Source organism: Aethina tumida, chromosome 1 (genome assembly GCF_024364675.1).
Source record: "Aethina tumida isolate Nest 87 chromosome 1, icAetTumi1.1, whole genome shotgun sequence".
NCBI classification, from domain to species: Eukaryota; Metazoa; Arthropoda; class Insecta; order Coleoptera; family Nitidulidae; genus Aethina; species Aethina tumida.
In genome coordinates this window covers 5,548,885-5,576,410 of record NC_065435.1, presented here as the reverse complement: position 1 = coordinate 5,576,410, position 27,526 = coordinate 5,548,885, and the positions used below count along the sequence as shown (strand labels likewise).

The 27,526-nt window shown below is 29.2% G+C and overlaps 2 protein-coding genes across 3 annotated transcripts in view; both read left to right on the top strand.

The window, feature by feature from the left end:
• Window positions 1-305: 305 nt before the first annotated feature.
• Window positions 306-25,733, top strand: LOC109600251 (solute carrier organic anion transporter family member 5A1-like). Its single transcript, XM_020016383.2, has 9 exons — window positions 306-530; window positions 21,089-21,629; window positions 21,705-22,275; window positions 22,335-22,439; window positions 22,494-22,721; window positions 22,774-22,938; window positions 22,993-23,361; window positions 23,415-23,936; window positions 23,996-25,733. Exons 2-9 carry the CDS (start codon window positions 21,180-21,182, stop codon window positions 24,199-24,201), a joined length of 2,616 nt encoding a protein of 871 aa, XP_019871942.2. The 5' UTR covers window positions 306-530; window positions 21,089-21,179; the 3' UTR covers window positions 24,202-25,733.
• A 1,414-nt stretch (window positions 25,734-27,147) lies between these two features.
• Window positions 27,148-27,526, top strand: part of LOC109600250 (PRL-1 phosphatase) — a 44,740-nt gene continuing 44,361 nt past the window's right edge. Inside the window, exon 1 of one of the 2 annotated variants that reach the window (XM_020016377.2) lies at window positions 27,148-27,305. The gene's annotated coding sequence lies outside the window, so the exon portion shown is untranslated. The remainder of the gene's footprint in view (window positions 27,306-27,526) is intronic. The other variant, XM_020016378.2, reaches the window with a different exon arrangement.

Here is a 27,526-nt window from a genome sequence, read left to right as displayed (position 1 = left end):
ATTAAATTATTAAAAAAATATATACACAAAACGGGCCCAACAAGTAACTAAAAAATGAACATATTAAAGTACAATTTTCTGAAGATTTAAGGGTATTTTTTGGGGGTTGAAACATCTGGTTTTCTTGTAATAAATAATTAGGCCATTGGCGGCTTTTATGAACGGGTCTGCGTATCGATTCAGTGGCGTAGGTGGTGGGTGCTAGATGGCGTTGCGTCGTCCCGCTTATGTATGGCAGTAATCTTTTATTTAGTCAGTTCTTGTTTGTGTACTCGGTGTGACAATACCCCCATAGTAGTTGACAGTACACAGCTGTAATATTACCTATGCATGTGTTCGTATAATTTTTGTGGCATCTGGTGCAACTTTCGCGTGTTTAGTAATTCCTAGTTAAATGACACTAAAATGTTTATATATTATACTGTGATTTCAACTGGGTTGTGATAAATTAAATTAATTGTATTTTGTAATATTTATTAAAGGATTTTTTGGAATGGTTCAATGAATTATAATCGTTGACCCCACACAAAGTAAGTGCCAATTAATTTTTTTTTTAGTTTAATTCATTGTTAACACACGTTCGTTGTTCGTTTATCCAGAATTTTTGCGACTGACACTTTCACGGTTTCGCATTAATTACACAATGTCCTTTTCCTACCTTTCATTTTCGGTACGTGACTTTTCTTTTGTTTCTTCTGGTGTCTTTTCCACGAGATTTTAACTTGGGGCAGCTTTGGCAAACAGTTTTTTAATCATCCTGTACCTGCAGCACTCGTTAATCCACCGTTAAGTGAAATTTTGTTGCACGCATACCCAGACCATTGTTCTATTATACACAAAAAAATTTGGTACAATTAATTTTTGTAAATATCATGCAATAATGTACGTAAGTTGTTGCTAAATTTAATTTTGTTTATGTCGTGGACCGTGATTCGTTTTCGGATTTAATTATTATTTTTAATGAGCCAAATTATTTTATACTGTATTAATAATAGCTGTGGAGTTTGTTTAATTCATTGAAATGTGAACATTCAGTTACAAAATTGTGTTGGTTTATCAAGACGAAACGATGTTAATTATTTATCAATTCTTAAATTCATGATTTGAATTGTTATGTCAGATAAACACAGATAATACTGGATTTAACGTTTTTATATCTATTTACCATAAATATTAATGTTTTATTCAGATAAATCTTAAGACAATAATATTTATATGGTTTTAAGGAATAACACTTCATTGTGTGATAATGAATGATGGACGACAATGCCCTACAACATGGAAAATGTTAAAACCTATAAATTACTGCTGAATTAGTTCCCATTGACTTCTTATAATAATCTTATTGGAACATTTCTACGTAAATGGCAATCCGACTATTGTCTTCGGATTTAATTATGAACATAATCGTTAATTTAATGGACCGGTTGTGTTTTGGCAATTTAATGATTATGATAAATAATTATAATAAGCAAAAGAATCGATTTAAATTCACAGAAAGCAATGAAAGACTATAAAGTAAAAAGTTGCTATAATTTTGTCTATTGAAAAAAAAGTACGCAATTTACAAAAAAAAAAAATAAAATTAGATCAACCAGTTGCATAAAGGACACAAAAATAGTAGAAAAAACAGTAAACATCTAATTCAAGTAGTACAGCTCATAATTTTAATGTATTTTAGTTGCCATAATTATGACCACTGTATTCACTAAATAAATTTAATTCGTTTATTTTTTCACGAAAATTTACTTTCAGTTAAAAAATTCTAAATGATAAAATAAATGACAACGCCATAATTATGGCTAATGCTGTATATTAAAATGACACGTTTTCGTTGATAATTACAAAGACTATATTTGCAGTTAAATTTTATATTGTATTAATAGTTGTGTATATTTCTTATTGTCTAAGTCGATGTACAGTTTGTTTAATTGATTGAAAAGTCAACATCCAGTTACAAAATTGTGATAGTTTATCAAGACGAAATGATGTTAATTATTTATCAGTTCTTAAATTCATGATTTGAATTATTATACCAGATAGACACAGATAATACTGGATTTAACGTTTTTACCATAAATATCAACGTTTTGATTCAGACAATAATATTTATATGGTGTTAAGGAATAGCACTTCGTTCTGTGATAATGAATGATCGACGACAATGCCCTACAAAATGGTAAATGTTAAAACCTACAAATTACTTCTGAATTAGTTCCCATTTATTACTTATAAAAATCTTATTGGAACATTTCTACGTAAAAGGTAATCCGATTATTGTCTTTAACTTAATGGACCGATGGTGTTTTGAAACTTTAATTGTAATTAATTTGATAGGAATTATTGTTATGTAGTAAATACCACTAATACTCTTGGCCATCTCTACTTATTTTTCCCAGTCTGATTTTTTAATTTTTCTTACATTTTCACTTCGATAAATGACTAAATAATTATAATAAGCAAGAAATCATTAGTAAATAATTGAATTAAATTCTCAGAAAGCAATGAAAGAAGACTATAAAGTAAAAAGTTGCTATAATTTTGTCCATTGAAAAATGAAAAAGTACGCAATTTTAAAAAAAATAATATAAAATTAGATCAATCAGATGCAGAGGACACAAAAATAGTAGAAAAAACAGTAAAAAAACATAGGTACTGGCATCTAATTCAAGTAATACATCTCATAATTTTGATGTATTTTAGTTGCCATAATTATGACCACCACTGTATTTACTAAATAAATTTAATTTGTTTGAATTAATTCCCATTATTTTCTTATAAGAATCTTATTGGAACATTTCTATAGAAAAAGCAATGCGATTATTGTTTTCGGACTTAATTACGAACGTAATCATTAATGTAATGGATCGATTGTCTTTCTAAAATAAATTTGGTGGGAATTATTGTTGTTAATTAACACTGACATTGTCCATTGTTTTTTATCCTGCGATAGTACGTATTATTTAATACGAATTACATGCTACAATTTTATAAATAAAGCGGAAGTTTATTTACCCATGTACGATGTTTCAATTCAGTTTATTATTGCAGTAAGATTATACTTTTAAACTTTGTATATTCATGCGCGAATTGTTGCTATAATTAGAGACAGTTCGATTGTGTTTCGTCCTGAATTTATTATTTTAATGGCCAATAATAATTTTAATGGGACAGAAACTAATTTGTTCCACAATTTTATATATTTCAGAGCGCCTTTTGGATATTACTTTGTTTTACTAGAGATAACTTCGTTAAAGTTTGTTTTTCACAGGACCTCAACACACACCATTATCTTATTTACTGGAAGCCACGTTTTCATAAGTACAACACAGTAATCCACAAGTTTATGTGGATAATTGTGGTTGTTTAAATATATTAAAGTAATTACATAAACAAATGTACTCTCTAAAACATTTAATAACATAAAACAGAAGATAACACAGTTTATTTACTATTTGTAAATAAAACTCATTATTTATTATACTTTAACACCATTTGTAGAAGGGAATGTCCACTAATGTGTAGTTATTAAACTGCCTCTACTTAATTATTATTAGTAGTTTAGTTTATAATTTTAAATTCAATCGTATTATTATGATTTTTTTTACCAGTCAATTTTTAATTAAATTAATTCAAGAATGCTTTGTTTTATTGCTTTGAAATATTTTTAATGCATTTTAAATGACCTTAAATCAATTTTTATCTTATTTATTAGAATTATCAATGTTTATTTCAATAACTCCAACACAGCGTTCCAGTTGATATTATTTTGTACGTATATTTTTCTATTTATGACGCGTGAAGTGATAATTTATTCTCAGGGTGGCACAATATGTTGTGTTTAGGCAATATCTCGAAAACGATTAGTAGAAAAAAAAAAAAATAAAATTTGGAGGACTTGTATATGTACATATATTATTATAGCAACTTCTTAAAATGTTAAATAGTTTAGAACTGAAGAAACAATAAAAATTATGGATTTAAATTTTTAATATATTTTAGTGAGTTACCCTAATTATGGACAGAACTGTATATTAAAATGACACGTTTCTCTGTACAATTAGGCATAATACATTTGCAGTTAAATTTCGTGTTTTCTTTTTATAAAATATTGAAAGTATTTTTAAATAAAATTATTAAATGAAAAATCATTGAGTCACCTTAGACATTTTTATAGGATTTAAGGTACCCTACCAACAAGTAATCAGCAATGATTTATTATGTTCAAAATGATGATTATTATTAGTAGTTTTGAGTTTTTGTTTCCTACTTTAAATGTCAATAACTTTTTTATTAATTGATAACTAGATTTGCCTTTTAAATGTCGGAAATCGTCATCTGAAAATGTACGCAATTTTTTAAAGACATTTACAGCTAAATTTCGTGTGTTTTTCTATAAAATATTTTAAATATTTTAAATAAAATTATTAAATGAAAAATCATTAAGTCATTTTAGACATTTTTACAGGATTTAAAGTACCCACCAACAAATAGTCAGCAATGACTTATTGATAGTATTCTAAAATATTATTCTTACTTGTTTTTGTGTTTTTATTTCCTACTTTAATGGTAATATCTTTTTTATTAATTGATAACTAAATTTATCTTTTAAATGTCACAAAATCATCATCCAAAAATGTACGGAATTTTTTAAAGACTAAAATTAAATTGACCAGTTGGATAGTAGATAGAAAATAACGGAAGAAACATTAAAAATTATGGGTTTATATTTTTAATATATTTTAATTAATAATTGCCATAATTATGGCCAGTACTGTATATTAAAATGGCACGTTTTTCTGTATAATTTAAAAGAATGCATTTACAGCTAAATTTCATGTGTTTTTTTCTATAAAATATTTGAAATATTGATAAATAAAATTATTAAATGAAAAAATCATTAAGTCATCTTTATAAGATTTAAGGTACCCTATGAACAAATAATCAGCAATGATTTATTATGTTCAAAATAATGATTATTAATAGTATTCTAAAATATTATACTTACTTGTTTTTGTATTTTTGCTTCTTACTTTAACTTTTTTATTAATTGTTAACTAAATTTGCCTTTTAAAATCATCCCTAAAATATACATTTTGTGATATATTAACATAAATTATCTTTATAACGATAATCATGATAAATTTACACAAAACATTATTTTTCAAAAATTAAAAAATAGGTGTAATCAAAATTTGTTACTTCTTCTATCTATCTCTATAAACTAATAAACCAGTTAGGTCAATCACCCTGTATAAGACCTTCAAATTTAATTTATATTCTCCTAGCCATTTTTGAGATATTACCTCGCGTCGCGGGTCACCTTGTATGTGTAAGATTCGTTGATAGATACAAAGTATTTTTCCTGTTTACCCAAATTTTATTCGTCTTTGATTAATTATTGTAATGACGCATATACAAGTTTTATTTGTATTCACACACTTTACATTTAATCTCTATGCAATAAAAATTTTTATTGTCCTCCTGCTCCCGGTCGATCAGAAATTGTTTATTACTAGACAAACCAGATAATGGAAAAGTTTTGCAATTAAAATGAGCATTTTTATAAATGTTTAAACAGCTAATCACAACAATTCTTGTTCTCATTCTTTGTGTTGTGCGATGAGACATTCTTTTTGTGTAGGTGCCATCGCCTCAATAAAACAAACAACCGATTACTCACGAAATCCTCATACTAACAGTTAACATATTCCACTTTTAAATCAGAATTCCATCATAACAACGGGATTTATTACAGTTAAAACAAAGTTCATTTACGAGTTTCAAGATATTTAATGTCAACAACATCGATAAACGTACAATAAAAAGCCACACATTAATATTGCTGAGTGTGTGTGTGCAGAGTGAATCAGCAGGAGCAGCAATCGATAATTTTCTGTGCTGGCTCGTCGTGTCATGTATGAACAAATTCCACATTTTAACCTGCCCCAAATACGGATGTTAACGCGGACGGGACCGCCTAAACAACGTTCGTTCCTTCGGGATTTCCGCATCTCTCTTCGGGCCTTTTGCGCGACCAAATTCAAATTAAAACGTGAGTCACGGGACCTGACGTCAACACGTGTCGCGGATCTCCTGCGAGTCTCGGCGGCGTTTCTTGGCTTCCGGCCGTTCAAATGCATGTCGAAACTCGAACGCTCCCGATCATTTGCAAGGACGTAGAAATTGAACGTTGCTAGCAGGGAAAAAAATCATTAAAGGTCAAGCACTCAACCTTTCATTCGTTGCCAAAATGTTAGACGTTGGTTTAAATCGATATGCAATACTTTCGACTTGATATTTGGCGATTGAATTTTATATTGGGTGAAAAAAACTGGTTTCTCCAAAACGGATCCGGGCAAGTTGCTAATCGAGATTTGATGCTTATGGCCGGGCTTTAACGTTCATTTTTAGGTTGTAAAAACTGACGATTTATGTTTGATGTAAATGTAAATTGTTAAGGGATGCGCTGCGGGAACTATTAATTTATACGTTTATTGCCATTTTTAATTCAGATACGAAATTTATTTAAGTTTTCTGATTCTTTGTTCTCCAATTCTTTATTTATGTCTCTCTGTTCCTTTCCTCAGTTGGTCGGAAACTGATTGGATACAAAAAAACGTAGAAGTCTTTGGCAAAAATTCAAATGTAACTGGTTGTTTCTTTGTTATTCAATGCTGATTTTGTTTTTTTTTCGAGTGGGTGTGTTTGAACTTTCATATTTAATAAGTAACGATGTAAACCGGTTATGAGTGCAAATTTCTGTTTTATGTTAATGCAAATTATTGAAATAAAAACTAGATAGATAAATGATTCTTGTAGACCGAATTTTGATATCTCTGACACCTCCTGAAAATGGACATTTGGCTGATTTTGATAATATATGATAATTTCCAAAAAAATATTTTAAAATTTTTGCATTTTCTTTTTTAATTTCAAATGAAATCCATAACTGAGTTTTACCTTCTAGATGACATAACTAATATTATTGTCGATGAATCATAGACATAACATTATTTTATTTTATCTATTTTTTTTTAAATATTTACATGAGATATATTCCTCAAAATCAATATCTTTTCATACAATTTCGTTATATATATGTGAAACTTTTTTGAGTTTGAATTTAGAATGAATAAAAAACTATCAAATTTTCCAAAAATATGTAATTTGGGATTTACTAAATTAGTTTTATATATAACTAAATATTTGGTGAATTTCGAGAAAATTATTATTGTTGTCTATAAAAAATGGAGTATGCAATTATTTATTTATTTCCTTTTATTTATAATTTTAAGAAATTTTTATATAACACGATAATTATCTCAAAATTAATAGATCTCCTTACAATTTCGAGATAATATGTGCTTTTTTGAGTTTTTCTTTAAAAAATATATAATTTGTGATGTATTAAAATATCATTAGCTAAGATATCGTATTATTTTTGATAATTAATATTGTTGTCTATTAAACATAAATAATGTAATTGATTATTTATTTGACGTTATTTATAATTTTAAGACATTTTTATATGTCACGATATTTATCTCAAAATCAATATATTTCCTTAGAACTTCGAGATAATATGTGTAATTTTTTTTTAATTTTACTTTAAAACATCAAAAAAACATTAAGTTTTCCAAAAATATAAAATTTGCAGTGAATTATATTATCTTTAGCTAAAATTTAATGATATTTCTGGTAAATTTCAAGACAATTAATATTTTGTCTATAAATCTTAGAAAATGTAATAGATTATTTATTTTTTTTTATTCATAGTTTTAAGAATTTTTTATATAACACGATATTTATCTGTAATTCAATATATTTCCTTAGAATTTCAAAATGTGTAGTTTTTTTGAATTTTTGCTTTAAAATATATATAATACGATATTTATCTAAAAATCAATATATCTCCTCAGAATTTCGAGATAATCTATTAATATTTTTTTAAATTTTACTTAAATGTCCAAAAAACATTAATCTTTCCAAAAATATAAAATTTATGGAGAATTAAATTATCTTGAGCTAAGATATAATGATATTTGTGGTAAATTTTGAGATAATTAATATTATTTCTGTAAAACACGGAGGATGTAATTGATTATTTACTTTATTTTATTTATAATTTTAATAAATTTTTATATAACACAATATTTATCTCAAAATCAATATATTTCTTCATAATTTCGAGATAATATGTGTAATATTTTTAAATTTTACTTTAAAATGTCAAAAAAACATTAAGCTTTCCAGAAATATAAAATTTATGGAGAATTAAATTATCTTAAGCTAAGATATAATGATATTTCTGGTAAATTTTGACATAATTAATATTATTTCTCTAAAACATCTCATTTTATTTATGATTTCAATATTTGTAGAACTTTTTTGAATTTTCAAATGTTTTTGTTTTGTTAAGTTACTATGATATTGTCATACAATTACATTTATGTATCTACAAATACATATATTTTTATAAAGTAAAACTTAATTTTGGTGGCTCATTTTAAATTTTAATTATCCACCGTTTCATATACGAATAAATCACACTTATAATTAGCATAAACGAAAACTATCTGCATTTAAATTATTCAGTTTTCAACACATTTTTAAAATAATGAAAGTTTTTTTTAATTAATTTAATACTTTATTTAGATTTATGGTTCGATAAAAACAAACTAAAATCTTAATTATATTAAATTATTTTCTCTAAAACGTCTTCGTGTCTATATCTTTCCTTTTTATATTTTTATCACTCGTGAAATAAATGATTTATATTAATTATTTAATCGTTTTGTTTTAAATTTACATAAGAAAATATTTCATTAATTACACATTAATTTAGTTATCATATGATTTCATACCATAGTACTGTAGTATATGTAATACTATACTTTTGTTTTAGATACGAATTATCAATATTTAAAATAATAATTAATTACATCAATTACATAAAGTAATAACATGATATTTTTAATGGAGTTATTCAGAAAAATAAAGAATATTATCTGTAAAATAATCAATTTATGTGAATATTATTTTCTTTTTATTTAAGTTATTTATTAAGTTCACAGAAACGAATCGAAATAACAAATACAAAGATTCCTTTTACTGATTAATAATATAATCAACAACTTATTGGTTTTATTGAACATGTGCTAACAATTTTATTTGAGTTATTTTAGTTTGTGTACATGTGACTGTAATCTTTTTATCGTTAAATTTCTATTAGTTAGAAACATATAAACTTCTTAATAACATATTTTAACTCTATTCTTTTACATGCTAATAAAAAGTATTTATGTATATGTGTCATAAACTCTAATGGAATTATTCGGAAAAGCAATTATTAATTTTTAAAAATCAATTTTGAGACATTTAAATATTTTTATTATTATTTTTTATGTTTAATTATATAAGCCATAATTATTTAGTGGTAACAATTTTTGTGCTATTATTTTAATTATTTTAGCCCACCATACATTACTTAGTTTTATTCTTATCGTGCTTCATTTAAATTATCAAAATTTACTAAATTTTGAACGATTATGAGAATATAATTGAGTCATAAGGTTCAAAATGTACTGGATACTAATTAAATTATTATTAACAACAATCCAATTTTGAACAATTATGAAAAAAGACAATTTAGCCATTGTGTTCAAAATTCCAATATCAAACATTCGTGTCAGGATAAATGTTGTATTAAATTAGGCAGATATAAATAGAAAATAATTACACGTTGATTAAAACAATTGTCCTGTACACTTGACCTTAAGCCCCATGAAAAACTTATAATCATCGACTGAAGGAAAATTATTGACATACACAATTAGAATTCACCCTTTTAATAATTGAAAAGCGGCAACGAATCGAAGCCGAGGGCAACACAAAACGTTTACATATCGATTGCAAATAAATCCAGGACGCAACATCACGGACTTGGTTGATAATACTCTATTTATTATCCAGGACATTAAATTACGCACGTGTGTATGTTTTTTAATTCAAATAAATCACCTTAATAATTCCAATTTATTTTATTTCGACCACAATTTATCAATTAGATTAATAACTTTGTACATACATATATTTATACTTTTTATGTTTGATTTATATTTGAGGCTAATAAAAAGTAGTTGCATGGTATTTTTTATAAATAATTGATCCAGAAAAACAATCAATATTTTACGAAATAATTTTTTAATCAATTTTGGAACCATTATATGAATATTAAACATAACAAAAACTACCCGAAATAACGTTTTTGTTCAAATATTTTTACAATTTCTTTTTCTGATTAACAATATAATCAATTTATTTGTTTTATTGAACATGTGGAAACAATTTTATTTGAGTTATTTGAGTGTGTAGTCACGTGTAACCTATTTATCGTTAAGGTTACACTTAATACATAAAAAGTATTTACTTAAATTGATTATATATTTAGTTTTATAAAAAATATAACATATATAATATATAACATGTAAATTTAGTGGTCCAGTTTTTCTTTGTGGTAATTGTCCATATTAGTAAGTATTTATTTGATATTTTTAATACATAATTGATTCAGAAAACAATTAATATTTTGATAAATAATTTATTTTTATTTAATATTGAAACCATTATGTGTATATTAAAACAAACAAAAACGAATCAAAGTAACACGTTTATTCAAATATTTTCATGATTACTTTTTCTGATAAATAATATAATCAATTTATTTGTTTTATTGAACATGTGGAAACGATTTTATTTGAGTAATATCAGATTGTTGACACGTGCACCCTTTTTATCGTTAATTTTCAATTATTTAGAAACATACAAATTTCCTACTTATATTTAATTTTATTTTTTTTGTATGATTATAAAAAGTATATCTTTAAATTATTTATATATTTAGTTTTATAAAAAATATATTTAAAGATAATAAATGCTATTTTTAATCAATTCAGAAAAAAAATTAATATTTTGATAAATAAATTGTTTTTAATCAATATTAAAACTATTATGTGAATATTAAAATAAACAAAAACGAATCAAAGAAACATGTTTATTCAAATATTTTCATGATTAGTTTTTTTGACAAATAATATAATCAATTTATTTGTTTTATTGAACATGTGGTAACAATTTTATTTGAGTTATATCAAATTGTTGTCACCCACAACCTTTTCATCGTTAAATTTCTATTATTTACAAACATACAAATTTCCTACTTATGTATTTTAATTCAATTTTTTTTTATGATAATAAAAAGTGTCTCCTTAGATTAATTACATATTTAGTTTGTGTGGTATTTTTAATTAATAATTAATCCAGAAAACAGAGAGAGAAATAATTTGTTGTTTAATCAATTTTGGAACCATTAAGTGAATATTAAAATAAACAAAAACAAATCAAAGTAACATATTGTTCAAATATTTTCATGATTCCTTTTTCTCATCAATAACATAATGATTTGTTTATTTTATTAAACATATGGTAACAATTTTATTCGAGTTATTTTAGTTTGTAGTCACATATAACCTTTTTATAGTTAAGTTTCTATTAATTAGAAACACACAAATTTCTTACTCATATATTTTAATCCTGTTCTTTTTTATGTCAATAAAAAGTATTTCATTAAATTAATTATATACTATAGTTTCATAAAAATATAACACAGTCCAGTGGTTTAAATTAAACAAAATTTGATGTTTACATTAGAGTCTACAAGAGTTTTTTTGTGCCACACTTTTTAAGAGGCAAGGCTTTGTAGGAATTGCCAATCTGACGAATCAGGAGTCAAAGCACTATGTGAAATTGACAAAAAGTGGAGAAATTTATACATCGAACAGAAGTAGTTTTGGTTTGGGGTGTTATTGCTTATACTAGTCTTTAATTTTTCTTAGAATTTGATACATTCAAGAAATTGTGGAACCCTATTTAGCTTAGGACTCTCAAAATCCAGTTTTTGAGCAAGATATTGGTCGACCTCATATTGAGAGGGTTACTTTGGAGTGTTTCCAACATTCTCATATAAATTTGTTGGTATGGTCAGCAATATCTTCCGACTTATCACTGATTGAACACGTGTGGAACATCATTGGCAGAAAACTTTCTGCTTATCCAAGTGCAGTAGACGTTCTTAAAAGCCAAAGATGGTTCTTCAAGTTCAGATCCGATAATTTCGACATTAGACAACCACATGTTAAGGGCAAAAGTGGAAGTAAATCCATTTCTAACAATCGAGGAACTGACAAACATCCTTAACCAGTCTTGGTTGACCATCCAGGAATATTTACAGCAGATTGGAAAAATAAGCACCCTCCAAATTACATTTATTCCGATCCCTACAACATTCTTTTAGTGGCAAAAAATTGGTTTAATTTCTAAAATACCATCTCGAGATATTTTACTCAAAAACCAAATGATTTTTTTCGGTCTGGGACTCAAAATTTGTACAATAAATGGCAAAAGGTTGTTGATAAAGAGGGTGATTATATTATTGATTAAAAATAAAGACTATAAAGGTTGAATTTAATGTAAGAAAGCCACATTACTTTCCGGTCCCTCTAATATATTTCTTTGTACTTGAATTTGTTTGTTATCCAACCACAAAACATGATCGATCCATTTGGTCTTTTTTTCTGGAACTAACTGATCGTTTAAAGAAACAATTTGTCCAACGAATTTAGGTCAGTTTCATTAAACAGGGGGTGGCTTTGGCGTAACATCGGAATTCGATACACCAGAAAGCCAACAAAAATGGGCCAATCTCCGACGAGAATGTCCCAATTGAAAAATGCAAACATGTCGAAATGTTTGCGGACTCCCGTCGCAGTCAATCTTGTCCTCGGCGTCGGGGAAATGAAATTTTGATTGTGCCAATGTCATCTTGCGACCCACATCGATTTTGTACCGTACGCGTAGGCGTATCAAACAAGCTGTTATCACGCTTTTCGGCGGTGGCGGACCGCCGACCGACGGCCCTAAATCATCGGCACCTTCGTGGTGCGTTCTCGCAAAACGTTCCGGCCGTATCGACTCGGGGAGGACGGCGGCCGCTGTTCCACCGCACCGTCGGCCAATTAAAATGACAACGACCCGCATAAAATTCTTCGCAGGACTTGCACGACGTCCTTGACGTATCTATCGACGACCTTTCCACCGTTCACAAGTTCATTTCCCCAATTAATAATGCACGGGGACGATTATGTGGCCTGTGCCACGTTGATTGTACGTATCGAAAATCTATTCTGGTTGTGTTCCAGTCGCAGTTTTGGACAGCTGCAGTTTCGGCATATTTTGTTTGATTTTTTGTTCGTCGTGGCACTCGCACAAGTTATTTTTGGGGTGAGCTCGCAGGCGATGATCTTTCGCCGAATCGGACGGATTATAAAATGTTTGAGTTTTGAGCTTGAGAATACGTGCGGAATTATAAGTGGCACATTATTAATAGTACGAAATGTGTTCTATCAAACTGCACCAAACACAAACGCCAATTGCACTGGTTTACACGAAAAAATACACGTGAAGGTGATGTCGAAAATGTTGATGGTTTTTTAAAGTTAGCAAACAATTTCGACATGTCCTCCAAAAAAATGTTTATGGAAATGGAGAGTCTGGGGGCACATGTTAGTCTGTAAATAGTCATTTCTGCTGGAAATTAGCTCCAGTTTTTTTTTAATTGTATAGCATAACTTCGGTGACTAAAAGTAATTGAACATTAAAAATTAGTTCATTATATTTTCTAACTTTGAAGTATTAAAAATCACAGGAAACTGACAAAAAATCCCTTTTATGAACCTCTTCTGGTATTCACTACACCATAAGTAAATTAAAACTTGATTAATAATTTTAATAATATCAATAAATTTGTTCTAAAAATTATTTTTATTAAAATTAATAAATAAACCTTAAGTTTATTTAATGTGGTTTCAGTTACAACACAAAATATGAATAATGAGCAATTTAATACAAAAAGTTTTTTTACCAAAAAACAATTAAAATAAAAAAATAAAATTGTTGAAATCAAAAAATTTGTTCCAATAATTATTTTTATTAAAATTAATAAATAAACCTTAAGTTTATTTAATGTGGTTTCAGTTACAACACAAAATATGGATAATGAGCAATTTAATACAAAAAGTTTTTTAACAAAAAACAATTAAAATGAAAAAATAAAATTGTTGAAATCAAAAAATTTGTTCCAATAATTATTTTTATTAAAATTAATAAATAAACCTTAAGTTTATTTAATGTGGTTTCAGTTACAACACAAAATATGAATAATGAGCAATTTAATACAAAAAGTTTTTTACAAAAAAACAATTAAAATAATAAAATAAAATTGTTGAAATTAAATTAAGTAAATAATACGAAAGTTATTTGATTTAGTTTCAGTTTAAGCTCAAAATAAGAAAAATGAATAATTTAATAATGTAATTTTTTGTTTTCTTTTTCATATTATGTAACTTCGAAACATTAAATATCATTTAAATGGATATTACTTTTAATTTATAATATTGTAATACAAAATAGAGTCAGTTTAATCTCAAATTGAATTAACTAATTAATATAAAATTTAATTGTTTTAGTTTCAGTTAAAGCTCAAAACATGAAAAATGAGTAATTTAATATAATATTGAAATACAAAATATAATCAATTTAATCCCAGAAAATGAAGTATGTATGTGAAATTGAGTTAAGTAAATAATATAAAATTTAATTGATTTAGTTTCAGTTAAAGGTCAAAACATAAGTAATTTAATATAAAATAACGTAATATTTATTTCTTATTTCATGTTTTCTGACTTCCAAAGATTAAATAGCATTTAAATGGATTTTACTTTTAATTTACAATGTTCTAATACAAAATATAAACAGTTTAATCTCAAAAAACAAATAAAATGAAGAATGTGAAATTGATTTAAGTTAACAATATAAAATTTATTTGATTGAGTTCAGTTAAAGCTCAAAACATGAAAAATGAGTAATTTAATATTAAATAATGTAATTTTTTGTTTTCTTTTTCAAGTTTTCTAACTTCCAAAGATTAAATAGCATTTAAATGGATTTTATTTTTAATTCACAATATTCTAATATAAAATATACTCAGTTTAATCTCAAAAAACAAATAAAATGAAGAATGTGAAATTGAATTAAGTAAATAAAATAAAATTCATTTGATTGTGTTTCAGTTAAAGCTCAAAACATGAAAAATAAGTAATTTAATATAAAATAATGTAATTTTTTGTTTTCTTTATCATATTTTATAACTTCCAAACATTAAAGCATTTAAATGAATTTTACTTTTAATTTACAATATTGTAATACAAAATAAAATCAGTTTAATCTTAAAAAACAAATAAAATAAAGTATGTGAAATTGAGTTAAGTAAACAACATAAAATTTATTTGATTTAGTTCAGTTAAAGCTCAAGACATGAAAAATGTGTAATTTAATATTAAATAATGTAATTTTTTGTTTTCTTTTTCATGTTTTCTAACTTCCAAAAATTAAATAGCATTTAAATGGATTTTACTTTTAATTTACAATATTGTAATACAAAATATAATCAGTTTAATCTCAAAAAACAAATAAAATGAATAATAAGTAAACAATATATTATATATTTGATTCAGTTCAGTTAAAGCTTAAAACATGAAAAATGAGTAATTTAATAAAAAATAATGTAAATATTTGTTTTCTTTTTTATGTTTTCTAACTTCTAAGTATTAAATATCCCTTAAATGTATTTTACTTTTAATTTGCAATAGTGAAGTACAAAATAAAATCAGTTATATCTCAAAAATAAATAAAATCACATAACATACGTAAAATTGAATTCAATATATAATATCAAATTTATTTGATTTCGTTTCAGTTAAGCTTAAAATATGGAAAACGAGTAATTTAATCTAAAATAATGTAATTTCTCTGTCAAATATAAAAGCAATTAAAGCTCAAAATATATGAAAATAGTATCTGAATATAAAAAATAAATATTTCCTGATTTTCAGTCCGTTAAAATTTTCGAATTCCACTGAAAATTTTACTCCACTAAACTTGTTTTTGGTACGTTGAGCCCGTAAATCGGTAAATAAATGTTTTCAATTTGAAATTTGTCGGTGATAAATTCATGCCACGATTCCTGTGACGGAAATCTTGGACCCACTCCACAATTTCAACTATTTAGAATTCCGTAAGGGTCTGTAACAATTTCTAATCGGCTACTTAAAAACGCGGACCTACTTACTTATTACCACTGTTTTTTTATTGACGAAAGTGAAATTACGAACGGATAATATGACGCAATCTGTTGTTATTTCTTTACCGTGGATTAATTATTCGACTGTTGACCGAAAGTCGATTCTCGTTTCATTTTGATGTGGGTGAATATATCCAACGTTTTGGACGATATGTTAATTAGTTTTTAATTGACAAGTTTGGCAAAGCATACAGAAGTTGACTTACATCATGTGCCAAATTGACTTAAGTGTCGAAATCACAATTTTTTTTGTTGATTTCAATATCTCCGACTATTATTTAACAGATTTCGAAGATGTTTAATAACTATTTTGTTTGTTTAGTTGTTTTTTAGACAAATTATAAAAGGTTTCTTTAGGCACACTTTTAAGTAGAAGATATTTACGTAAAAAATTATCACCAAATTATTATTTTAACAGTTCACATTAAATAAAAGAGTGATGGTTAAAATATTTAACCTTTTAGAAACTTTCTGTAATAATGACCGCTGCTGTATTTGCTCTACCTTTTCTGTAAAATCTCGTGACAGCCGGAATCAGGCAATTTGGGACACCCCGTACAAAAAATTACATGATAAGACCGGCGTTTCAACAGCTGTATTTTATAAACGGGGCATGCGATTGCTCCATTAAAAAAATGCAAGGATAAATCCTTCGTCTTCCACTAGAAGAAATATAAGTTTGCATTTTTAAATTATCGTTCCGGCACACGACAGCTTATCGATTCGGACCCAGAAATCTGTGTTTTAAGATAAAACTTGTAATATAATTTTCGATTATGACACTGTCACATGTGTGATTTATTAAACCCGAGTTCCGATATCCGACTAAATTGGCTCTAAATTGTGCTTAATATTTATCAAGTTGTTAATGAACTTTGATTGGGTTACTCAAAGCTCGTTGTACTAATTGGTGACGTTTGACATTGACATTCAGTTTTAAGAACTTGCTTTTTGTTTTGATCGTTTCAAACGAAATGTGAAATAAATGTAATTCATTAAGTTAAGCTTTCAACATTTATGAGGACAAAAAGCTCGACGGTTTGCTTTGAACTTTCTTCTAAATAAATTGCCCAGTCGACTACATAATTTGTCACAATATGCACGTAAGAACGGTAACGAACGTAATTGGGTTTCCTTAATCTAAAGAAAATCTCCCGGCACACCACTTTAACATTGACAAATCCATGCCAAAGCTTTATAACATGTTTTCACGTTAATATTTCTTTGAACGTTCAAGTATGAATCGTTTCTTTTTGTTTCTCAACTATTTACCAGAATATAATGCAGACGCCGAACAAAGAAAACACTTAACAATAGACATTATTGTATATTTTAATGCAATTTATTGCGAATCAGTACAATTTCGCGGTACACCAGACGTTTCCGTTAGTTGATCCTTCGAATATCGTTGTTACTAGGGCTTCATTTACACATGTATTGTTGTTTGTTGGTTATAAATCGACGTCTTCAACATATTTATACAACTTCCAGAAATGTGAAAATATGTCAACGAAAAAAAATATTTTTAATTTAATTAATTTATTAGTTTATTTATAAGAACGTCTCTTTTAAAATATTACATCAAAAATGAGTTTCCTCCTTTTTGCAGCATACTGAAAACTCCTTCTTTCTACCCTTATAATTTAACATTTTTGATTTGGAATAATAAGTGGTTGTGACATTATTTTATTTTAAAACCATATATGTTGCGACCTTAGGTCACAAATTGAATAAAAATGACACTACTCTTTCTATTTTTATATAATTTGTGACATTTCACTTTGACCTGAGGTTGAAACATGTAAGGCTTTAAAATAGAATGAAGTAGCATGTGTAAAAAACCTCTAAACCAACAAATACTGCCCCTAGTATGGATGATAAATTCAAAATATTAATTTTAAACATCAGCAAAAGAGGTTGAATATGAAAAATTCATGATGATTTACTGTGACGTTTTTGACAAACAAATAAAATTATTGAGCATTTAATTACAAAGTATATATTTAACAATATGATATTTTCATGACAGCAGTTATTGACAAGTTAATAAGCAAGCCAATCACAGAAATATTTATCTTAAATAACTTGCCGACAACTTCTTATTGATTGTTGTCACGTTGTAAAGAAGGCGTCTCTTGACAGCACTACTAAATGTAATTTTTATCATTAAATCTACCCTAATATTGTTTTGTATTTAAAATATTTTTACTAGTAAAATTTATTCAAATCAAAAAGGTTGAAATATATTTTGAATAGCATATTTTTACTGGGTAAAGCTATATTAAAAAATCATTAAAAAATTAAATCCCGAATTTAATTTTTCAACAAATTATTGACATGATTATTGATAGTTTCTCATCATTAGAGTAAAAAACACCATTCTTAAATATACTTTTATTTTTTATACTTTTTACAGACTGAAAAGATTTAGGAGACAAGAATTATTCAAATAAGGCCTAAATATATATTTTTTTAATAACAAATTTTAAATAAATTAAAAAAATAGGAAAATTTATTATTTTCAACCCCTTTTCGAGGATTCCGGGTGAACAAAAATTCAAAATTTAATTTTGCAACAAACTAGAAGAATATTCTAAAAATTAATTTTTAAATTAACCTCTTAAGTTGTAAGATAATTGAGTATAAAATGAAATGTAAGTTGTAAAAAATTATAATACTAATTTTTTTCTCAATATTACAGAATGTTGGGTTTAAAATAAAATAAAGCAGTGCATGAAAAAGACATTTTTATAATGCAAATCAATAAACAGTACTTTTAGTATGGATGACAAATTAAAATTAATAATTTTAATCATTTTCTACCTATGAAGTTCAAATTAACAGTGTAAAAAAAACGTCTTAAATATAATTTTTATAACTAGATATATACAAATTTTATTTTCTTACACTTTTACTGAGTTTCCAAATGGACCAAACATTTTTAATAGCAAATTTAAGTGAAATAAAATAATTATATACTTTCAACCATGTACTAAAAATAATTTTTGATTTAAGCTTACAAATAGGAAGAAACTTGAGAATAAACTGATATAGGACATTTTATGTTTTGCTCAAAAACTATTAGTATTTTTATTCAAATTGGAAGAGAATTGAGAATATCATTTTATGTTTTGTCAAGAAATTACTATATTTAAAATAAAATAAAGCAGTACCTCTTTCTAGTTCAAATCAACAAAAAATTCAAATATGAATGATAAATTCAAAATAATAATTTTAAACATCTACCACCTACGAAAGTAGTTGAAAATAAATATTCACATGATTTTATTATTATCTTTAAACAAAATTAGAATTTGGCTATCAGAATATTAAAAAAAAATTATAAAACGTTTTTAAGTAAACAAATAAAAACACTGAACATTCATTTACAAGGTATATATTTAAAAATATATTTTTATGACAGTTAATGACAAGTTAATGAGCACGTCAGTTACAAAAATATTTATCTTAACTTTCTTATTGACAACTTATTGATTATTGGCGTATTATAAAAAACACCACAGCACCATTATTAAATATAATTTTTATCATTGAATCTATCCTAATTTTATTGTTTTTTTATTTTTATTTAGTTTTTACAAAATTCATCCAAATCAAAATACTTAAAATGAGCCGATTTAAATATATTTTAGAAGCATATTTTTATTACGTAAAGCTAAAATAAAAGTCTAGAATATATCTTAATTTTATTTTTTACATTTTTTACTAAAAAAATATAGTTGCCAAAATGTTTCCAAATGGACAAGACTTAATTATATTTTTTTAAATAAATAAATTAAGTAAATTAAGTAATAATAATAATAATTATAATGTATCGTCATTTTAACCCCCTTTTCGAGGGTGAACTTAACTTCCGAATTTAATTTGGAACAAAGAGTAGTAAAACCTGATAATTGATTTAACCTTTCAAATATCTTTGTTTCTCCATGAACTGACCTCAGTTCCATATAGGCACTATTTTTAGTGAGAAGAATGGTTTTGTGTACTGCATTTGAAAGGTATTTTTATTCTCTCTTCAATGCTACTTTGCTGGCTTTAGATAAACTTTATTAAAAAGGAGTGTCTATAAATAAAAATCTTCGTCAGGTCCATTTTACTCCACAGGGACACAGTTTTAGTATCTATTACTTTTATTTTATTCTCAGTACTTTTCACAACCTCCCTGTATATGAGAGAGGTGCCATTTAGAAAAATCCAACCTTTAATAATAGTATTAAAATCAAGAAAAAAACAATTAATTCATAGCAATTCATTAAAACCAATTGATAAATAACTGAACTAAGGTTTTTTGATATATAATTTTCACTCACGAACGTCAACAAACAATTAACATCGATATAAATGCAATAACGCTTTAATTAAACAGTTATCTCATTATTCTCCCTCATGCGTAATTCGAAACAACCGTGTCTTATTCAAATTCCGATTGAATGTGACATTATTTCAGTTTTATGGCGCACAATTAAATTGCAAATATGGATTTTGCCATTCAAACGGTTTACAGACATGAACAAAAAAAAAAACGGAAATGTAATTTGCATAGTTTAATTTACGGTTTTATGTGGAAAATCTAATTTCTTCGTTTACTTTATGTAAAATCATTTGACGTGTGTGAAATCGGGATCAAATGGTCAGGGGAAAAAAAATGTTTAGTCGACCTCGCATTTTGCGTTCGCGAGATGTGCGTCTCAGCAACAGATGCACTTAATTATAGGCTTGGTGGAACACGCATCGGGCGCACATTTTGCCTGATTGATTGATTGCAATGAGTTCGGCAACTTTTTGACGAGCGACGTTCCGTTGTTGCAGGTGAAAGAAGCTGAACGGGGGGGGCGGAAGCAATATGCGGCTGAGGATTGTCCAGAAGAAGCAGCATCCGTCGCCAATGAACAATTGAAACATGACAGCGACAGCGAACGGTGCAGCCAGTCCGGGTAACGCAACAGATGGTGGCGTCGTGGGGGCGGGTGTACCTGGTATTCCGTCATGCTCGTCTTCGTCCTCGATGTCGACGCAGGCGCCACCTGCCACCGCGGCGACATCGGGCACGAATCAAGGCCACTGCAAGGGCCACCGCCGACAGGAGTCGATGTACGCGATGACCGGCCTCTACTCCGAGTCGGTGCCGGAGCAGGACGACGTGCCCGACACCAAATGCACGACCACGTTTTGCCACGACACTGTCATCAAGTGTCATAGCAGGAACCCGTCGGCGGGTTTCGACAGAGAGAAGGCTGCACACAATACAACATATACTAATGAACAACCAGCTGTGATAATAAGGGATACAAAAGAATGTGGCATACTATCATGCCGACCTTCTTTTATTCAAAAATATGCAGGAATTAAGGTGAGTTGTCGCCGGGCGACATGTCGCCCACCTCGAAACATCACCTAAGCAACTGACTTGTGTTTCCCGTTACAGTTTTTCGTTTTCCTATTGTCATTCCTTGTCACCTTACAACAAGCGTTGAGTTCTGGATATATAAATTCTGTGATAACAACTATAGAAAAGCGCTTTGAGATACCGTCTAGCCTGTCCGGCTTGGTCGCCTCGTCCTACGAAATAGGCAACGTCATCACGGTGATCTTCGTCAGCTACTTGGGCAGCAGGCGACACATACCGGTTTGGATAGGCGTCGGTGCCGTAATAATGGGCATCGGGTCCCTGATATTCATGGTGCCCCATTTCATCGCCGACGAGAATGTTATCGTCCAAACCAACAACTCGGAGGAGAACATGTGCAGGGTGGAGCTGGACCAGGATCAAGACATGGGATTGGGACGGCTGTCCTCGGGGCTGTCGTCCCCGCCGCTGGCGCCCAACAATCTCAGAGGGGATAACTGCATTCAAGGCTCCCCGTCGACCACAGGTCCCGTTCTCCTGTTCATCCTCGCTCAGCTGTTGTTAGGCTGCGGGGGTTCCCCACTTTTTACCTTGGGCACCACTTACATTGACGACCATGTAAGGCCTGAGAGTTCTTCAATTTACATAGGTGAACAATTAACTTACTTCATTATATAGAATTGTCTTGACACCCAACTTTGGTTGTAGGTTGTATGTACAGTATGGCAGCATTTGGTCCTGTCTTAGGATTCTTACTCGGTGCCTATTTGCTCTCATTTCACATGGACTCTCTCAGTAAAATCATATCAATAGGTAACTTAGTCGTTTTGTGCTATGACACCTTTTAAATGTTAATTAAAATTTTAGATGCGGGTGATAGTCGTTGGGTAGGTATGTGGTGGGGAGGCTTCCTACTCGGCGGTTTGCTTCTGATTCTTGTCTCTATACCGTTCTTCTCGTTTCCGAAAGTTCTCACTCACGAAAAGGAGAAAATAAGACTTATGGAGAAGGCCGCCAATGCTGCGTCCTCCAGCAGTACCAACCAAAAGAATGTCAACACCAAGAATGACTCCGGTTATGGCAAAGATGTTAAAGGTAAACCCACCCGTCAATGTAAAACCAGATTTAGCATTGTATTTTGTTACAGACATACCCAGATCAATGTGGCGACTAGCATCGAACCCAGTTTACATAGTTACGTGTTTAGGAGCCTGCATGGAACTTATTATTGTGTCGGGTTTCGTTGTGTTCTTACCAAAGTATTTAGAGACTCAGTTCAGCTTGGGCAAGAGCCAAGCTAGCGTATTCACAGGTAAATTCCCAACTCAATAACCTGGACCTCTTTCTCATGTTGGTTGTTCCCCAGGTTCAATAGCGATTCCGGGTGCCTGCATAGGTATATTCATGGGGGGTTGCATATTGAAGCGCATGGAACTGCGTCCGAAGGGCGCGGTGCAATTCGTCCTAATCTCGAACATAATCTGTTTGATATGTTACGCCCTGCTGTTCTTCTTGGGCTGCGACAACCTGAAGATGGCCGGTACGACAATACCGTACTTCAACAGCACGCACACCGAACCGTTCCAAGTCAACCTCACGTCGTCCTGTAACTTCGGTTGTGAATGTAGCATGAACGACGTCGAACCAGTTTGCGGTAACAACGGACTTACTTACTTCAGTCCGTGTCACGCTGGATGTACATCCATACTAAGTTCTAACTACACCAACTGTGCCTGTAAGTTTGCCTAACTATTGTGTGATAACTATTAATATGAATTACTTTTGCAGGTATACATGGAAATATGAGTTTGTTGAGCGAGAGCAAGTATGCAGAAGTCACTGTGGTACCGGTGGCGACGGCAGGTCCATGTAATTCATCTTGTCGTACCATATATCCATTTTTGATATTATTATTCTTTATGACGTTTATTGTGGCCATCACGCAGATGCCACTTCTTATGATAGTGTTAAGGTCCGTCAACGAGGAGGAGAGGTCGTTCGCCTTGGGCATGCAATTTGTGATATTCAGACTGTTCGGGTACATCCCGGCGCCGATACTGTTCGGCAATTTGATTGACTCTACGTGTCTATTGTGGAAGAGTACTTGTGGTACCAAGGGCGGACGTTGTCTGCTCTACGACATCGAACAGTTCCGGTACAAATACGTGGGACTTTGTGCGGGCATCAAGATCTTAGCCCTGGGTATTTTTATGATTGACTGGTGGTTGGTCAGACGCAGAAAGCAACTTGACGAGGACAATGTTATCACTGCTAATGAGATCGTCGGTTCAATCATTAGCTTAGATAAATGTAAGCAGTAACTAACAATTTTTAACTAAAATTGTTGATGTCTCATAATATTGTTTTAGTGTTTGAGGAAGGGACCCACTGGACTGGTCATAGAAGGAACCTCAGTTCTGCCAGTGCCTACGAATGTCCGAGTTCACCGAAGCAGGTCGACAAGGATAAAGAAAAAGAGAAGGAAAAGGAACAAGTTGAGGAGAAGAAAGTTGCTTCGGAGGCAGCGGAAATTCCAAAACAAGAGGAAGAAGCGGACGAAAAGACGGATAACTAAATTAAACGAGAGTACTCTTTGCTCTTGACTAGTTGTTTACCATTTCGGTACTAGATTGTTGCAAACAAGCGAAACTAGTAAAATTGCAAGTTGATTAGACCACCCTAATCTTAAATAACGTCACTGTAGACTTACTTAAGATACATCACTTAAAAAAAATAATCCTGCCTTATGACACTTTTTAAACAAAACGCTAGTAGCTATTCTTACTCTTGGACTAAATACTCTAAATTAGATTTAAATCTCATAATTTTACTGTGGTATTTTTAACTTATATCCAAATAATAGACTCCAAGCATAGACACAATGAGACTCACCATGAATTTAACAGGGTACTGTGTTAACTTTTTTGTCGACCCGTGTAGTCATAATTTATTTTAGTTTAATTAACATTGTGTAAATCTTTGGTTTCTATAAACGTTTAATTGTTACGTGTATCCCATTTTAGATGGGTACCACATGCCATAGACCCAGTGATGCCATTCAACCTAAATATCAAATAATTGGAGTCCTCTATGAAACTTGTATGTTTCATATCAATGAATCCAATTTTAACGGCTACACTGTTAATAATTTTACGATCTATAGTTAACAATTTGTCATGTGATCTCAAGGTCAATTTAAGAATTAGTTTAACTACTCAAATTTTAGGCAATAATTTGAGCTTACGTTTTGATAGTCTGAAAATTGATATCGACCACTTAAGCTTATCTAAATCTATGGAAACTAAACATTCCATTACAAAAAAAAAGAATTTAGTTACTACTAATACATGTCGTGTAATCTAATTTTAAAATCCTACACTTGAAAATATTTTTGTATTTTAAAGACATCAGTCATGTTTACTAAAAATCTCTTATTACGAAAAAAAAGCATGAGATCTGTATGTCTTAAAAAAAAATTAGTTAGGTTGGATTGGGAATGTCTCACAACTCAATGTTCTTAGAATAATTAAGAGGTCGGGATAATTTTGGTATTGTCGAAATTATTCTGACCTATTAAATGTGAATGTTGAATAAATTTCAACGTCTCCCACACCTAGCCTAGTTTAAATAGACGAAATTCAGTTTGGTTCAGTTCTTAAGGTTGTACTTATAAAATTAGTTGTAACTTATGCAATAATTTAAAGACAGTGCCACTTTTAAGAAATACTTCACTATACTAGGAAATTACTTCAACTATTTCAAACTAATCTAGAAAAATCTATTCTAACATCACAATAGCTTTTTCTTCAAGAAAAATAAATATATATAGGCGCAAAAAAATATAATGAAGAGATTGAATTAATGCAATTTTCTGTTACGTTTCATTAAAGACATTGTTTTATATTTTTTTATACGTTTAGACTATTTTGTTAATGTTCACTTTATTACGGCAAATAAAGACAAAATGAGGATTTCTTAAATTCTCCACACTGATATTATTTAGTGATTTCATTTCGAATTGGTTCAGTAATTATTTTTTTTTTGCTTTAACCATTTTACTATTTTTTATTTACCTAATCACTGAAATAAAACTATTTATATATTTGATGTTTTGTTCATTTTTTGCACCTTCCCACTCCTCTTGACTAATAAATAAACTCATATTAAATATTAGAAGAAACTTCATAATTCAGCATCACCAAGACAGAAAGAAACAAGAAGAGATGGTTAAGAGTTTACGGCAAAGCCAACCGTTTCTCTTTGTCTGTTTTCGAAAAACTTGAAAGAAAGTCGATAACTAGATAATTCGAATGTCAGAAAACAATCCAATGTTATCGTCAACTGAACCTGAAGGAAATAGGAACTGTGAGAAGGTGGTTAGTATATGGGGGTTCGTTTAACCCTTGAGCTACAATTTGCTTCCATATATTGAAAAAATTATGCTCTTAATAATTGTGTTTCAACATGAAAACGATCCCAAACTCAAATCCAAAATTTTGACGGATTGGTTGAAAGACCAAAGCATCGATGTTTTGTCTTTCCCGTCACAATCTCCAGACATCAACCCTACAGAAAACATGGGGGATCACGTTTATAACCAAATTCGACTTAAAAATTTTACAAATTTAAATGAACTCATCACAGCAATTCAAGAAGCATGAAGGAATACAGACGTATATTTGGAAAATAATCAACTCTATGCCACGGCAAAAATTATAAAACAAAAAGAATATTATACAAAATGATAATGTTAAATTAAATTATACAGATTTAATCATTGATCCATCTGAATCTTGAAAGAGACATCATGTTCAATAGAGACAGCAAGTCTCCCACTATCGGACAAACTTCTACTGTCTCTATCTTGCATGTTGACTCTCTCTAAATTCAGACGGGTCAAACGCTTTTCCTACTGTATAACATTATAAAATAACAATAGTAAATTATTATTATTTTAAAAGTTGACATTAAATATTTTAATTTGTTGCTATAATAATGACCACTAGTATGTATCATATTTAAAATTAAAACAAAATTTAAAAATTTATACACGTGACATCTTTTAATTACAGTAGATACTAAAGATTTATCTAATAAACGAACCAGTTTTCTATATAAATGTGCAATAATAATTGAACTTTTACAAAATTACAATAGATGGCGTAAGTAATCAGGCTTATTTTTTAAAAGAAAACAACTTTGAATATTGTGTTTTTAGATAAACCATCACTTTTTAAGCCCTTATTAGTAGTATAAAAGGTCATATTATTAATATACAAATAAATATACAAAAAAACATGGTAATATTGCATAACATGGTGTAAGCTGAGTTGCATATGCGCGTTATAATTTATGAACGAACATAGGGTCGATATATCCAAAAACAAGATGTCCGCGTAGCGCACGGAATATTCGTGTGTATTTTCCGCACGCGTTGAAAAGAAACGACGCCCGGTGACGTCACGAATGAACATTCAACACACTGAACACATCGCGGCGTGGGGTGGGGATGATGTGACGTCAGAATAAATTAAACCAGAGACCATCTTGTACTCAACCCAGGCCTGCTTTAAAGTAGTTTTGTGCAAGCCGCTATTGTGTTGTGATATTTTATCCACATTTCGGTGGATTTGAAAGGTTATTCCGTCAACTCTATTTTCAATGTGTATGGCTAGAGTGGTGAGTGTTACAAAACGATTTTTATGTACATTTTATTTTTATTATGAGTGTTTTCGGTGGTTTTCGCCCGGTTATTTTGCTTGCACACGGTTTTTGGGGGATAAAATAGGAGGACCGCACGTTCGGAGCCTGACGTGAACGCGTGCAAATATTCGGGATTAATTACGGGACCTCGTCGATCGTCACAATCGAAACTGTTACCGGATATTTTTGTGGAAAAA